The 17,246-nt window shown below is 34.8% G+C and overlaps 1 protein-coding gene across 2 annotated transcripts in view; it reads left to right on the forward strand.

Annotated features, from left to right (window-relative positions):
• The window catches only part of GOPC (golgi associated PDZ and coiled-coil motif containing), a 40,241-nt gene extending 23,903 nt beyond the window's left edge, over positions 1-16,338 (forward strand). For both annotated transcript variants that reach the window (XM_061427470.1, XM_061427471.1), the window contains 6 exons: positions 2,217-2,392; positions 3,410-3,575; positions 6,036-6,131; positions 7,598-7,762; positions 10,248-10,428; positions 13,241-16,338. In XM_061427470.1, coding sequence (XP_061283454.1) covers positions 2,217-2,392; positions 3,410-3,575; positions 6,036-6,131; positions 7,598-7,762; positions 10,248-10,428; positions 13,241-13,371 — 915 coding nt within the window. In that variant the 3' untranslated portion in view covers positions 13,372-16,338. The remainder of the gene's footprint in view (positions 1-2,216; positions 2,393-3,409; positions 3,576-6,035; positions 6,132-7,597; positions 7,763-10,247; positions 10,429-13,240) is intronic.
• Positions 16,339-17,246: the final 908 nt, after the last annotated feature.

Genomic DNA, 17,246 nt, shown 5'->3' on the forward strand with positions numbered 1-17,246 from the left:
TCATTTTAGGCTATATATTTTTTTTATTGTTTTTAAGATGGTGGTACTCACTGCCTTGTATTTGAATATATCATATATTGATGTTTAAATATATTGTATATTGATATGCTTTTGTTAAAACAGTAGATCAAAGCAGACATCAAAATTAGTATCAAAATACATTCCATTAATTGTTAAAAGTTTGCTTACATTTGTTTCTCAGTTTATTATTTTTTTTTACATTTGAATATAAAATTTATTATTTTCATTTTCCAAGTGTTTTCTTTTTCTATCAGGGGGAAAAAAAAAAAGAAATCTTAAGGACAGTTGTCACTTGCTGCCAAATTGAGGGTAGTCTTTCTCTGGTGGTTTAGTCTCTTAAGTTGCATCTGACTCTTGTAACCCCATGGACTGTAGCCTGCCAGGCTCCTGTCCATGGGATTCTCCAGGCAAGAATACTGGAGTGGGTTGCCATTTCCTTCTCTCAGTTTATTATTTATAGTAAAAGGGAAATAATTACAGTATTCACTACTCGAATATTAGAAACAATATCCTGTGCCATTCACTTAAGAGAAGCATTCTTCCTGGTGCTGAGGTGGAGCTTTATTTAAATCTCCTTAAGGGGACATGGTGTAGTGAACAGTGTCTTCTGCATGTCATCAGTAAATATAACTACATTTTCACAGGATTTATAGATTCTGTAAATTAACGAATCTGTGAAAGTAGTGCTGTAAGTCAGTAAACACTTCCACTCAAATTTGGGATGGTTCTCTTGATCCAAAAATAACATTTAAAAGATCTCTCAGGGCCCACATCCAACTCTCAGAAAGGTTTATTTAGTCCTACTGTGTGTGTGTCTGTGAGTTCAGATTTGAATTTGACTGTCTTTAGGCAGGATTTTTACCTTCTGTTTTCCCCTCCGCTTTCCTTTGTACCTACCTGCCTATTCTGTGCTTGGATCCCAAAGGTATTTACATTTGTAACCCTTGATGTATAGGAGTAGGTACACCGTACTTTATACTTTGAAAGTATATTGAAAATTATTTCTTTCGCATGTGAGTTGGTGATAAAAACTTGGTGGCAAAAACCTTAAGGTTATATTCTCTGGCTGACACCTATAAATTCATATATATGAGTTATCTACTAAGTGAAGCAAAGGATAGCATCCTTTTTTGAGAGATAAAAATGGATATCTATCCAACCTCATAGTAGGCAAGGGAGGCCAGTATTTTGTCTCAGAAAACAGTTCTTCAGTCACTTTAACATTTGGACAAATAGATGATTCATTCCAGATCCCAGAGTTCAGTGATAATCTGCATCATGGATATACTTATCTATAGTTAGTTTTCCCATAAGCTATATTTTTTATTTAAGTACAGTTGATTTACAATGTTGTGCTAATTTCTGCTGTACCACAAAATGACTCAGTTATACACATGTATATATTTACTCTTTTATGTTTTTTTCCATTGTGGTTTATCCCAGGAGGTTAGATAAAGATCCCTGTGCTGCACAGTAGGACCTTGTTGTTTATCCATTCTAAATGTAATAGCTTGCATCTACTAACACCAGACTCCCCATCCGTCCCTCTCGTTCTCCCCCTCCCTCTTGGCAACCACAAGTCTGTTCTCTATATTGACATTTTTTAATGTGTAAATATTTTTAATGCAGTTATTACCAGCATTTCTCCATTACCATAAAATGTTTTTAAAAAATTGGAATATCTGTTCTAATTTAAGCATTGGAAGTTTCTTACAATCCTCTAAGATAAATTGGCTTAAAAATGTTTCTCTTTGTAACCGAATTTATAGTTTATAGAATTGCTGCATTAAAGTTAATGAAATGTTTGGGCACAGTCACCAGAGTGATTATTTTAGTCTAGTTTTAGAGTCATTTTAGAATGTAGAGAGTAGATTCAATTATCCATCGAAGCCATTACTATTAGTATATGATAACATGTGCTTAGAGAAGGCTACTAATCTTAGTATCCTCAGGATCAGGATGCCTCAAGCTATGTTATCTTACCTAGAAGTGGTTCTAACACCTCTGGTATTAGTTTTGAAAAAACTGGATCCAAATCATTGTGCTCCATTTTATAGAAATAAAGTGGTAATTTTTATCATATGCTTTCATCGTTGGTATCATAGATTGTGTGCTTTTGTGTCTTTTAAGGAGCATGGTCTATTGCTAGAGAGTCTTGAAAGTATTTTCATTGCATTTTTTAAAAATTGCAACAGGAGAGAGAACTCGAAGCAAACAAAAAAGAGAAAATGAAAGAAGCTCAGCTTGAAGCTGAAGTGAAGTTATTGAGAAAAGAGAATGAAGCCCTTCGCAGACATATAGCTGTTCTCCAGGCTGAAGTTTATGGGGCAAGACTGGCTGCCAAGTACTTGGATAAGGAACTGGCAGGAAGGTGTGTGGAAAATGGGTACCATTGTACCCTTGAGCTCTTAGGTAACCAAGTGCATAGTTACAGAGGTGGACTTTACCCCTTTTAGTAAACAATATATTAATCTTTATATAAAAGTGATTTTATGGTTGATTGTAGCTTACTGTTGTTAACTTCATAGCATTACATGTTGCAGATTTAGTTAGCCATACTAAATAGGTGTTTCTGGTTGACATACACACTGCTAGTAAATTACTGTGAAATGCTAACGACTCATAGAGCTATACTTTTCACCATTTCCTGTCTTCACACCATAACAGATGATATTCCCACGTACAGCAGGACTTTCGTAGGAATTCTTTGTGTGACTATTGAAACCCAGTCTCTCTTGTCCCTCAAAAACATATTGGAATGACAGTGATTTTATCATAATATAGAGTTCTGCTTTCATTAACTTTTATGGTAAATTATTCACAAACTCTGGTGATTCACTATTACTAAATAATTTTGTGCTTGTTGGTTTAATGTATTAAGAATTGATGTGGAGCAAATAAAAATAATTTACATTATCTCAGAGTACACATTTCTAATAATTTTACCACATTTAAAAAAGTAATCATTTTGTAAAAAGAAACTGTCATTGGAAAAATGTTTTGTACAGTTAGCCTCATCTGAAGACTAGTATGATTGCAGGGAAGACATGAAACATGTTGACATTAGCCTCCTAAATTGTTTCTAAGATGTATATGAACTAAAGTATGTGATTAAAGAAGGTCATAGTCATTCTTTTTTTAAAACTAGTTTTCCCTTGAAGACACCTGTCTTTTTCAGAATTTTTGTGTCTTTATAAATCTGAGAGACATCAGGAAATTCCTATTAGTTTCATTACTAAATTAAATTTATGTGAAAGCTACTTGTGTTCAGTAATTCTTCTGAACACTTTATATATATTTATGTATATGTGTGTATGTATGTATGTGTGTATATATATACATATATATATATAATGAAAAACTAACTAAATTCTTTTCCCAAATGAAGAGTCCAACAAATACAGCTACTTGGACGAGATATGAAGGGACCTGCTCATGATAAGCTTTGGAACCAGTTGGAAGCTGAAATACACTTGCATCGTCACAAAACTGTGATCAGAGCCTGTAGAGGACGCAATGACCTGAAGCGACCGATGCATGCTCCACCAGGCCATGTATGTTTGCTTTGCTACTGTTTCTCACTCAGTCTTGTCCTTTCTTTAATCACAAGTCCGTTGCATTTTTAAGAATTCTAGTAGAATTTGAAACCTTTATTTAAAAGTGAAAGTGGGATTAAACTTATTTTAAAATAGATACATATTTAAGGTTTCAGCTGCCCATATAGCTCCTACACTAATACCCCAAAAATGGTATTTCTGAAGACACTGAACTATTGATAGCAGATGCATGTTGCTTCAGCTCATATTTCAGAATTTTCCTGGATCTCGATTAGGCATGTTTACAGAAGTTCTAAGCTTAGCAGAGTGTATTGATAAATTTGCAAAAATTGGGGGGTAGTTCTTTATAAGGGGACTCTTGGTAACTAGCTTTATATATTGTTTCCAAGCTAACATTTATACCTGTTTGGTTTTGGATTAAGCTGGAATTTGAGATCTGTGTCCAGTTGTCTGTTTCTGTAGCCACCACTGTACAGGAGCTTTTCTTTCTACCTACATAAAAATGTATTAAATTTCACTGCAACAGCAGCCTAATGGTATAAGCCTTAATATAATAAAATCGTATCTAATTCCTGTCCAGTGGATCACATATTTTAGTATCAGGTAAAGCCTGGCCTCGAATAGTAAAATTATTTGTTGCCTTTGACAAGATCATTTTAAGAAGAATTGATATGTATGTGGCGTTCATGGGAGAGGAGTGGTGATTGCAGTAAGCACTCGTGCCATTGTCTTCTTGGGGTTCTCTTGGTTCCCATTAACTTCTAGGCAGTGGCCAGATGATAAATGTTATCTTGTGCTAAATAAAGGCATTTGAATCTTAACCTGATGGTCAGAGGATTTTAAAATAAAATAGTGGACTTAATAAGAGTTAGCATTTGTTTGACAGTTGCTTTGGGTAGTGAGGAGGATATATTGGAAGAGGGCCTAGTTGAAATCAGAGAAATACATGTAGAAAGATAATGAGGAGAAAGGGATCAGAAGAAGAACAGGTTTGAGAGAATTAGAATCAAAAGGAGTTAGTGACTAGTTGCTTTTGGTTAAGTAGGTGAGTAAGAAGGAAAGTCTCAGTTTGAGTTTGGGCAATCGAGTGAGATGATGGCATGCATTGATAAACCAAATATAGGGAAAGGAAGGTTTTGGGAGAAAGATGATATCAGTTTTAGACATGTAGTGTTTGAGGTGCCAGTGGACAGCCAGTTTATATCCAATTATATATATGACTCTAGAATTCTAGAGAGAACTCTTGAGTTGAAGATTACTAGGTAAATCATCTTTTGAAGCCATGGGATTGATTAAGTCACCCAGGAAAAGTAGAGAGAAAGTAAAAAGATGGAAGGAAACCACTAAGGATTCAGGGAAGGAAATGAATCACCAAAGACAGAAGCCTGAGATAGAGCTGTCAGATATGGGCCTTCTAGGAAAGTAGTGTAATGGTTCAGTTCAGTTCAGTCGCTCAGTCGTGTCCGACTCTGCAACCCTATGAACCGCAGCACGCCAGGCCTCCCTGTCCGTCACCAACTCCCCAAGTCCACCCAAACCCATGTAATGTAATGTACACCAACGTGTAATGGACACCAAAGAAAAGAGGTTTCAGGGAGGGGACTGTGAACAGTATCAACTTCTGCAGGGTTCAAAAGGGCAGTGACTAAAGAGTATTCATTGGAAGCAGCCACATTGGTTACCAGTGACTGCAGAGAAGACAGCTTCGGTGGAGCAGGTGGAGCAGAACCCTAATTACGGGTTGGAGTACTTACTGAATATGGGAGGCAAGGAAGTAACTACAGTGAGGATTAACTTTGTGTAAAGGTTCAGGAAAGATGGAGGGTGGATAGAAGGTAGCCAAGATTGTGGATAGTTTAAGGGTTTTTATATGTTTTGTGTTTGTACGTGGTTTGTGTTTTATAGCTTGGTTAGGCTTGGCATTTTTTCATTTTAGGGAAGGAGCTTGTAGAGAGAGGTAAAAAGTAAAGGTCCCAGAGAAAGAATTATTGGTGGAGCAAGGTCCTTTAGTTAAGAGGTAGATTCCAGAGTTCAAAGAAATGAAAAAGAGTTAATGACCAATTGACATTTTGTTTTTTCAGTTCTATAAATCAGTTGAAATGGTTATAGATCTAAAAGCAATTTTCCAGTGAAGCTAAAGTTGCCTCCTTTTATTTCTTAAAGATATTATTTATCAGTTCATGGCAGTAGTTTCTTTTGTAATGTCACGTATAAATATTAAAGAAATTAACAAGAGGGTGAGAAAATCATGTACATTCACTATATTAATAGAACCACTATTTTTGCTTTCCCGTGTTATCTGTTTTTTTTTTTTTTCCATGGTATCTGTTGATTACTTTCTTAACATTATACGGTGTATCCATTACAGGAAAACAAACATTTCTAAAAGCAAGTTACTCTATATGGTATATAGTTTAAGTACTACTAATTTTTCTTCTTTTTTTTTTCTCCAACAAGGATCAAGACTCTTTAAAGAAAAGCCAAGGTGTTGGTCCAATTAGAAAAGTTCTCCTCCTTAAGGAAGATCATGAAGGCCTTGGCATTTCAATTACAGTAAGAAGTAGTGCTTCCAGTCTCCTTTTCTCTACACTTCTCTAGTATAATCACACTCCTTTGTTGAACATCATTGGGAGATAAAGTATTCTGAATATATTTTCTAAATAACTAAATTTATCCCCATGGGTAATAGCACTTTTGTGTAAACACTTTTTTTTTTGGTATGGAAATCTTCCTAATAACTGTTAAGTATTACTTTAAAGTATTTTTTCAGTAATCATTGTTTATCATTTTCATTATGACTCATATCGTAGTTCTGCACCACATCCTGTGATGCCTGTAAGAGCCTTTGGGATTGGATAGGACTCTTTTCTTCTGTGTTAAATGACCCCAGATTGTATTGTTCTTTTCTCTAGAGTATTTGCTGTCTTTCTCTTGTCTCATTTCTTGGCTGTCAGATTTCACTGGCTCTTGGGTCCAAGTATTCCTCTTTTTAAATGTTGATTCCTTTACAGTTGTCTTAGACAGCCTTCTTGAGAGCAATCTATTTTGAAATACATATAACTAGAGCATTTTGGAAAATCCCATGGACGGAAGAGCCTGGTAGGCTGCAGTCCATGGAGTCGCTAAGAGTCAGACAGGACTGAGCGACTTCACTTCACTTTTCACTTTCATGCGTTGGAAAAGGAAATGGCAACCCACTCTAGTGTTCTTGCCTGGAGAATCCCAGGGACGGGGGAGCCTGGTGGGCTGCTGTCTCTCAGGGGTCGCACAGAGTTGGACCTGAACTATTTGGAACAGTGCTTTGTTCCAAATCAATAAATAAGCTGGCTTTTTATACTTAGTCACTGCAGAAGTTTATGTACTTTCTGGTATTGTTTACTGTAGAAATGTTTCTTATAATAAAAAGTTTATCTAATAGATCTTTATTGAATATACCTACCTTTTTGAGTATACTTCCCTCAAACAGCATAAGTTTAGTAAGAGAAATAAGACACACACATAATTATGATTACAGCTAGAAAGTGAAAGGTACCAAATACTGTATTTCATTAATTTTGCATTGCATATTTTTTCACATTTTAACATCTATGAAATTCAGATTCATCTTACAGTTATTTTTGTGGAACATAAAATAATGGTTTCTTTCTTAGGGTTCATTGGGGCTTAGGTTTGATAAAATCTGATAATACTATGGACTACTAATACATAAAATATTTATGTTTAAAAGAGAGTTAAGCCAATTGTTCTTTCGGTTTTTCAGGGTTCTTTTTTTTTTTTAATTCTGTAATGCATTTTAAAAAGCACATATATATTATTAATCATTTTACTTAGAGGTAACTCTTTGATATTCATGATAGTTTGATTTACCATTACCTAAGTAGCAAATAGGATATCACTCAGCATTTATAGAGACAGTATAGGTGCTTATTGAAATGTTTTTAGAAAAATATTTTATCAGAATAGTGTGTGACTATACAAAGGTAAACTAGTTTGCTGCTTTTTTTTTTTTTTTTGACTAGGGTGGAAAGGAGCATGGTGTTCCAATCCTCATTTCTGAGATCCACCCAGGGCAACCTGCTGATAGATGTGGAGGGCTGCACGTTGGAGATGCTATTCTGGCTGTTAATGGAGTTAACCTCCGGGACACAAAGCATAAAGAAGCTGTAACCATTCTTTCCCAGCAGGTAAGTTCCCTTTATATAATTAAAATTGGATCTTTCCATTGTTCCTTTTTGAGTCTATTGAATAGATGATAACTTCCCGAGGAGTTTTCTCAGGTAGTAAAGTGTTTATCTATAGATACTAGTTTCCTTTGACTTGACCCTTTTTTAGAAGACATTCAGCCAGATTTACTGAAAAAGATTTTGTTTGCTCTTCTTCACAGCTGTATAGCTTTGAGCAAGTTACTTAAGTCCTTCGTGTTGCAGTGTCCTCATCTGAGAGCTGGAAGGATTAAGTATGTTAATACATATAAAGTGTTCAGAACAGGACTTGGTTCTTGAAAAGCAAAACATCATTAATGACTAAAACACTATATAGATGTGAAGTATTATAGAAAAAACAATGCTGGAAGTAGATTGATTTTACAGTTGTAAATGTTAGAAGTCAAGCATTGTTAGAAATCTTTTAACCAGCCCTCTTATTTAAAATGAGTGAAATAAAGTTCTTAGAAATTAATTTGCTCAAGATTGCAGAACAAATAGATTAAAGAATTGAGATTCATATACAGGAGTCATATTTGTTATCCAGAAAAATTAAGATATAAAAAATGTTTTGTTTTTTTCTTTCAAGAATAGGTATGAGGGAATTAGAGAGGTGTTGGTTAGTACATTGAGATGTTCATTGGATCATCAGTATAGTATGCCAGAGCAGACTTTAATTTCAGAATTGAAAGTGAATTTCTAGCTCAATTCTACTTAATGCATAAATAACTACAGTATCACTAAATGAATGTGTGTGTGTTGCATGTTCAGTCGTGTCTGACTCTTTGCGACCCAATGGACCCACCAGACTCCTCTGACCATGGAATTTTCCAGGCAAGAATACTGGAGTGGGTTGCCAGTTCCTATGCCAGGGGATCTTCCCGACCCAGGGATCGAACCCACGTCTCTTGCATCTCCTTCATTGGCAGGGGGATTCATTACTACTGTGCCACCTGGGAAATAATTGTATTCAGTATTAAAGGGAGGACTTGTTGGTGATAATGCAGTCTATTTCATTGTTTTAGACTGCTGATTTTTAGAAAGCTCTTCCTCATATTAAACCTAAAATCTGTTTCTTCATGAAAGCTACCACAGACCTGATTCTGTCATCTAAAGAACTTTACTGAAGACCACTACAATGTGGGAGACCCAGATTCAATCCTTGGGTTGGAAAGATCCCCTGGAGAAGGAAATGGCTACCCACCCCAGGATTCTTGCCTGGAGAATTCCATGGATAGTACAGTCCATGGGGTCGTATAGAGTTGGACATGACTGAGTGACTAACTCACTGCTTTTACCAACTCTCCAAGTGTTTTTTTTAAAGCATTATCTGATGAGGGAGATTTAAGAATGCAGCACTAGTTTCTTTAAGTTGGTGTTTTCTCAGTCCAACTTGGCTGTCATCCTGTAGTGTAAGAGTGGGATGAATGGCTGCTGAGGCAAAGGGGACATAAACAGGCAGTTCATGAGATACAAAATTTTATGGAAATGCTGAACACATGTTAAAGTTCTGAAGGATAACCTTAAACTGCTGGGAAAGAGGAGCACCAAAGAGACTTAGTGGGTAGCAATTAAAAAAAAAAAGGCATGCTTTCTTTTGAGCAAAGGCAGGCCATAATTTTCAGAGAGTTGCAAACACTGGTCTTGTGTGTAGTGATTGTAGTCTCTTATTAAGTGACAATTATAGCTCAGAATTTTTTTAACATAAAATCTATAACTTTTTACTTGAACATTAAGTTGTTATTAAAGAATAAAATATAAATATTACACATTTAGTCTAGTATAGGAGAGAAAGAGGAAGGACTTCGGAGTCAATTTCTGTTTTTCTATTTTACTTGTTCATCTTATTGAGAGTTATCAGCTCTCTCCAGGACTCACTCAGGTTTCTCATTCATGTACAGGGGACTACAATAGAGTTGTTCTGAGAATTGAAGGATATAATTTTGAACAATACACACAGTAATTGGTATTATTACTCAACAGAATACCTTGACCAACAACTATGTCTGGCTCTCAGTGACAGTTAAGGAAATGCTCAAGACCTATTGAGTAAGAAACAAGAAATCATTGTGTAGAGCTTTCTTGAATTAGTCAAAGAAAAGTTTGTGTGGTGCCCTTAGGTGCGACTTTAATATCTGACTATTAGATAGATTTTCTGAATTGCTACTATGTAAAGTATAAAATGACAAAATGACTTTTAAACTGAACACTTTGTTCTGAAATTCTGTAAATTGAATAATCATCCTTTTTTGTTTTAGGTCTTTTGGGGAAAATATTTTGATCAGGAGAAAGATCTGTAGTACTGAAAGGAAATTATGTGTACCTCTTGAGAGTCTAAAATTTCACTATTTGTTGTCTTGAAAGGAGCTACATCTGAGGCCCAACTGTTGCTTCTCACCCCAGAGAATTTGGAAATCTTTTAAAGTTACAGTAACTTGGTTTTCTCATTTTCTTTCCCCCATTTTAGAGAGGAGAGATTGAATTTGAAGTAGTTTACGTGGCTCCTGAAGTGGATTCTGACGATGAAAATGTAGAGTATGAAGATGAGAGTGGACATCGTTACCGTTTGTACCTTGATGAATTAGAGGGAAGTAGTAATCCTGGTGCTAGTTGTAAAGATACAAGTGGGGAAATCAAAATGTTACAAGGTAAAAATCACCGTGAACGTTATAATTAATGTATTTACTCTCAATAAACTTAAAAAATATAAAAGACTTAGATGTTCTTTGTAACACTGTTTTAATGATGGGGAAACCAGCATTAACAGAGTGGATAGCTTTCCCTTGCTAAATTATAGCTTTATTATACACCAGTAATTATGCCAATATTTTATTTACATGTCAGTTCTTCTAGATTCACCTTGGACAAATATATGAGCAGTTACTAAACTATAGCTAATCCTTGAAATATAAATAAAATTCAAGTTTTCTAGACAGAAACAAAGGCCAACATGCCTTTTAGAGTAGATACATCTTAACATCTTGCTGTTTTAATGCACATTCTTCTCTCATAATGCAGTGATTTTACAGGCTGAATTTGAATAAGTAATTAGACTGTTATCTCGTGATTGTTATTGGAATCAGGATATGTAATCTTGAGGATGTTGGGTTTAGTTCCTTTACTATCATCTATACATATTTTAAAGAACAATTCTAGCACTTTTATATGGAGCAGTGGTGCTTAAATTGTGATCCATAGATCTGTAGGGGACCCTGAGACCTTTCAGGGAGTTCTGAGATCCAAACTTTTCATACTAATAAATACTAAGGCATTGTTCGTCCTGTGTTGATACTTACACTGATGGTACAGAACCAGTGGTGGTAAAACCGTTGGTGCCTTAGTATGAGTCAAGGCAAGTAGCACTGCTTTACTAGTGATCACTGTGTTCTTCCTTGTCATCTGCTCAGAATAAAAAAGAAGCAAATGCCAGTTTCTTAAGAATATCCTCTGTAAAATAGTAAAAGGTATTCATTTTATTAAATGTTGAGTATATGACTTTTTAATTATTCTGTGTGATGAAATGGGAAGTATGCATAGCATTGAGTTTATATGCTGGACTAAGATGCTAGTCTTGAGGAAAAGTATGTAAGTGATTAATTTGCTAGCTGAATTAGCCATTCTTTTCATGGATGACAATTTTTACTTGAAAGAATGACAAATTATGGTTGTTCAGACTATTTGGTAGCTGTTTTCTTTAAAATGAACAAGGTGAATCCATCACTTCAAGAACAGCTGACAGTATTTATTGCCAGTGGTAAAATGTGGACTTTCAAGTGGAAATCAGAATTTTGTAAAACACATATCAACCACCATGAGCTTGACAGTTAAAGAGCTTTTCTAATAAGATTGGTGGTGATATTAATGAGTATGATTTTTTTGATACAGTAAAATGAAATGTGTCAGCTTTTGCAATTGTTGCATAACTCAGGGATCTAATACTTTTGAAATGACCAGCGTGTGATATTACTGAATCCTGCTTGGGTGAAAGAGCCATTCAAAAGTGCAAGATAGACAAATGATTTTAATGCATCCGAGTGTGAAAGTTCTTTGATATAGTTTTAGATTCTATATTGTAAATTTTGGTATAATATCAAAGAAGAATATTGACAGTTATTTGAAAAGGCTAAGTTACTCTCCCCTCTTCAGAGTTATACATCTACGAGAAGTGAACTTTCTTCACGTGCTTCTAACTGATTGAGTGAAAGCAGATATGAGAATCTAGCAGTCTTATGTAAAGCCAGACATTAAAGATACTTGCAAAATTGTGACATTCCTCTGACTAAGTTTTTAGAAATTAGAATTATTTTCACTAAACAGATACTTATGTTAACATTTATGGAGTTTATTACCATTTTTAACAAAGTAATTTTTTTTTAGATTTCTCAATTTTAATCACTAATGTGATAAACGGCAGTACATCACTTACTATTAAAAACCTACATGAAAAAAAACTCTTTGCAGTTCTCAGTTCTTAAGAGCATAAAGGCATCCTGAAATCAAAAAGTTTGAGAACTTGTGGCACAGAGTGTTACAGTAGACTGATGAACTGTTGTCCTTTCGGTGAGCCTATGTGTTGTAAAGTATCTGTACAAAGACAGCAGTCGCATTTGGTCTCCCTGTGCTTCTTGAACAAAACCATTGTGTCAGTATGCCAAAACCTTGCACTATTGAGCTGCTTTTCTTTTGATTTTGTTTTCTTTTACCTTTTCTTCTGGTTTTTTTTTTTTTTTTTTGGTCAGGATTAGAAGGCTTATCCCTTCCTTTTTGCAGCGGAGCCTTTTTTAAAGGGTTTCCCTGTCACCTATATAAATTGCAGACCATTTAAAATGTGACCCAAATAACCAAACATGTATACTCTTAGGATATGTTACTACTAACTGATCACAAATCACAAGAAATGTATCCATTGGTTATCTTTTTAGCATGTATCCATGTTTCATAGCTCACTAAGCAGATTTCATAGTCAACTTTCATTTATTTGCTAGTCTGTTATCTGTTTTGTAGATTAACCAAATTAGTTTTAAATTTTATCTGGACATTGTCTTACCAACAGGTTAGATTTAGTAAATAAACTAGTATGTGCCTCAGTGAGCTGAAGTTAAATAATTTGAAAACAAAATGTGAAAGAAAAATGTACAGTTCCATAGGTATTTGTGTTAAGTAGAACTGATTGAATCCTGCAGTTGTGTGTATCAATTCTGAATTTCATGAATAATTTGGTAGGAAATTTTATATAATTTTTAGATAAGTCCAATAGATAATATTAAAAACATTTGTACAGTGTTTGATATCTGCTATAAGGAAGCATTCCTTTGTCAGAAATTGCTGTCTTGATTAATCTAGGGCCCCATTATTTGCTTCATATTACTATTATTAGTAACAGTGGACTTTCCTTTGTTATTGCTCAACAAAAGTATGATTTTTTCTAATTAGGAAGTTTCTGCTTATTTTCTCTTTCAGGATTTAATAAGAAGGCAGTTACTGATGGACACGAAAATGGAGACCTAGGAGCTTCAAGTGAAACTCCTCTAGAAGACAATGCTTCTAAACTAGATGATCTACACAGTCTGTATCATAAAAAGTCTTATTAAATTGACTGTATCTTCAGACAAGATTGTTAATCAGACTATTCTGAATTTGGGGCACTAGGGAAGATGGTGACAAAGACTGTATAAGATTTAAGGAGGCTGTTTATTGCCTAAATGAAAGGCGGGTACCTCAGGGCTTCATGTGAACAATTCTAAATGCATAAAACTCCCTGTTTTCTGTAGTATACCATAATTAGCTATTGCATGAAAAGCAATTTTGATTTTCTTCAAATTTATAAAGTACCAAAGCATGTGTTTCCCAAAAGGATAGTATTAGGCTCTGAAGTACCAAATGAAGCACTGCTGTTTTATTTGATTCCTTTTCCATTTAGTAGAAGGACAGTGCTAACTGGAATTTTTTTTTTTTTTTTAAGGAATAGCCTTTAAATAGAATAAATGAATTCATATCTTCCAGAATGTTAAGTGTGATGTTTCAAAGGACAGAACTTGACTCAGTGAATTGCAGAAATGTAGGCTTGACTTAAATTTGTTTTTTAACTGAATGGTTTTAGTGTTTTTTTGTAATTTAATGTGCTTCCTGATGTCTAAATCAGTTCTTAATGATCATTTATTATAATGAGTTTGCTTTTCAATGTTATTCACGCAGTACAGAATAGTTTTCTTTAAGCAATCCTGTATCAATCAATGCTGCACTAGAAATAGTTTCAGTTATTGTACTTTTCAGGTTTTTTAAAAGAAATGCAGATGAGTGTGAAATATCTGTTCTCAATTATGTTGATTTGTGTGCGCGGTATTGGAGCATTATGTTATTAATGTTTAGTCACAAATGCTTTTTTTCTGGAATCCACGAAAGGCAGTTTTATACATTTTGAGTTGTTCATAATGTTTGTATTGCGATAGTCCTAGCACTTAAAGGTATGTTTTTTTTCTGGTGGTTAAAGCTCAAATTTATTACTATGTCAATGAGATACATTTAATTCAAACAGCAGTTTTCTCTCAAAGTATTGATAACTAACTGGTTTGCCAATAATCTATAAATCTGAGGCACTGGTGGTGGGCAGGATAAAGTGAACACGTTTTGATATGATAACTTTTTGGTTGGCTTTTCAGTGTTAAGTTTGACTAAAGTGCTTTTCATATGCAAACTAGATTTGCTACTTCTCTTATCCCAGGAATAAGCTTGGAGTGCCTGCTCTCTTCTGTGCTGTTCCGCAGGCCACTGGACCCTGCAGGGAAAAGTGAGAAACGTTGCATTTGAAGAGATGATAGTTTTGCCAATATCATTGTTTTAAAGAATATACATTTGAAGGAATATAAATTGGGAGAAGGCTTTTAGAGTATTATCAGTATCTCATTTCTAATACTCAGATGTTATGTGATACAAAACACATTCTCTTGTCTTTCCTAGATGCACTATATATTTGTTCATAGGTAAATCTACAAAATGTATATACTTTATTTGGTGGTTTTGCTATTTATAAATTTTATGTTTCACCTGTTACTCATTTATGGTTTGTTTTGGTAGTTTTGTTCATCTGTATATCACCACGTTAATTTGTAATAGGAAATGCACTTCGTAGTATATGTGGTTACTGATATTAAAATACCTTTTAGCATAATATTGCCTCTGAGCAAAAACTAGTATTTAACTGTACAACTGAATGAGGAAGCCACATGTTATTGTTTGCTCCTGACAGGCTAGGACTCTTAAAAGAAAAATGTTTCCTCCTCATGCATTCCCCCTACTCTAGCACATGCCCCCATGCATGATATGAGATCTATAAACTGGATTTTAACCAGTGTATTCATTCAGTCAAAAAAAATTTCCATTGTCACATATCTGAAAGCTTTTTTGTTGTGACTTGAAACTATGTTATTCTTATCTTTTTAAAAGACTGTCTAGGATGGGATGGCCTTGGCAGTTTTTCAGAGAGTATCTTTTATCTACTAAGACTGAATCCTTAGGAAATATTAACCAAAGCCTTTTGATTTTCAAGAGCTAATATGTCTATAAAGAGTTTTTTTAAGAGCCTTGAGTTGGCATTTCTATGAGGACGCTGTGTAATGTAAAGGGTTGTATGAGATGGTTATGATAGAAACTCCCTTCTTGGGCTGATAAGCAAAATGAAAAATGTTCCAGTTAGTTTAAAATTACAGAGGTCAGTTCCCATTTCATTCCTGCTTCACCTTGGTTTGCAGCCTATGTGAGAGCACTGTTGCTCAGGGATTACTGTGAGATTCCCATCTGGTGTTTAGAAAGTACTTGGTTAAAAGTTCCTTTTAGAATATATGGTCTTTGGGAGATGAACTGAGAATTACAGACTCTTTCCAAAGGTCTAAATGAGAAACCGTTTTTATGTTTTCACATTTGTAGGAAAGAAACTTATTTCTAGGACAAAACCAGATAAGGAGAGAACTGTTACAAAGCCATTACAGTTAAAAAAAAAAAAAAAGTATACAGATGCACACACAAACAGAAAGCTGAGAAAAAAAAATTTAAGAGTATGAGGGTTGTATGTATGTGTGTATATATTTACATTTAACTTCTACAGTTCTAAGTGTCTGTGACTTTGATGGCAAACAGCATTTGGGTTATGAGACTTTAAAACAGATTGAAAAGACATGAAAATTTTGAGATCCTTGGTAATATAAACAAATGGTTTTGGCTGACTTAACAGTTGTCAGAAGTTAGCTCAGCGTTTCTTTGGTGCTGGTTCTACCCTCCCCTCCTCCCCACTGTAGACTTTGTTTTCATGTTTAGAAACAAAATATATTGATTCATGTGTAAGTTGCATATTTCTGATGTGCTTATTATGTAATGTGCTATCCCAGCTACCCAGTTTTCCATGTAGGGTTGGCCTCAAATCTATAGGATTTTTGACAAATGTACCATATGTAGTTGCATTGAGTTTTAGTATTTTTTTATTAGCCTGTAAATAAAGATGGCATCTCTCCTATATTAAAATGGTATTAATCTCATTTAAAAATAAACATTTTACAAGTCTTTCATGTTAAGGCTTTTCTTTATTTCCAGTAGCTTCTGTCATTTGTATCAGTGAGTCGTGAAGTCCATGGTTGAGACTTCCATGCTCCCAGTGCAGGGGACTCAGTTAGATCCGTGGCCTGGGATATAGGGTCCCTCGTGCCATACAGTGCAGCAAAAAGAAAAAGAAAATTGATAGCCAATGTTGTCCTTGAGGATAACATTGATAAAAATTAGACAATGAGGGATTTCCCTCACGGTCCAGTTGTTAAGACTCCACACACTTACCATGCAGGGTATAAGGGTTCAATCCCTGCTCGGGGACCTAAGATCCCACATGCCATTCAGTGTGACCCAAAAAATAAAATAATAATAACAATAAAATTGTTTCTTATTAGATACTGTGTAAGAGGCTGTTCATCTATCATCTAAGCATATATAATTTAGAAGTTCTTAAATTGTGTCTAATAATTTTTAGACATATCTATAAACTTTGTTCAGTTTGCTCCTCACAAGGTTTATATGTGGTCATTTATAGTCAACCTAAGAACTAGGGGTAAAATATGTAGGAATGCTATTTCTTTGTCAAGGGTATTTGAGGTCAGTCAGGAGGAAAAACTCAAAAATGGTATTTTATTCTTAAGTATTAATTAATGTAAAGCATATTTCAGAAATTTACTTGCATGATGAACATTTGGGGCTTCCCTGGTGGCTCAGACAGTAAAGAATCTGCCTGCAGTGTAGGAGACACGGCTTCGATTCCTGTGTTGGAAATATCCCCTAGAGAAGGGAATGGCTACCCACTCCAGTATTCTTGCCTGCAGAATTCCATGGACAGAGGAGCCTGGAGGGCTATAGTCCATGGTGTCTCAAAGAGTCGGACATGACTGAACAACTAACACTTTTACTTTATGAACATGTAAACATACTTATT

The sequence above is a fragment of the Bos javanicus genome, chromosome 9 (genome assembly GCF_032452875.1).
Source record: "Bos javanicus breed banteng chromosome 9, ARS-OSU_banteng_1.0, whole genome shotgun sequence".
NCBI classification, from domain to species: Eukaryota; Metazoa; Chordata; class Mammalia; order Artiodactyla; family Bovidae; genus Bos; species Bos javanicus.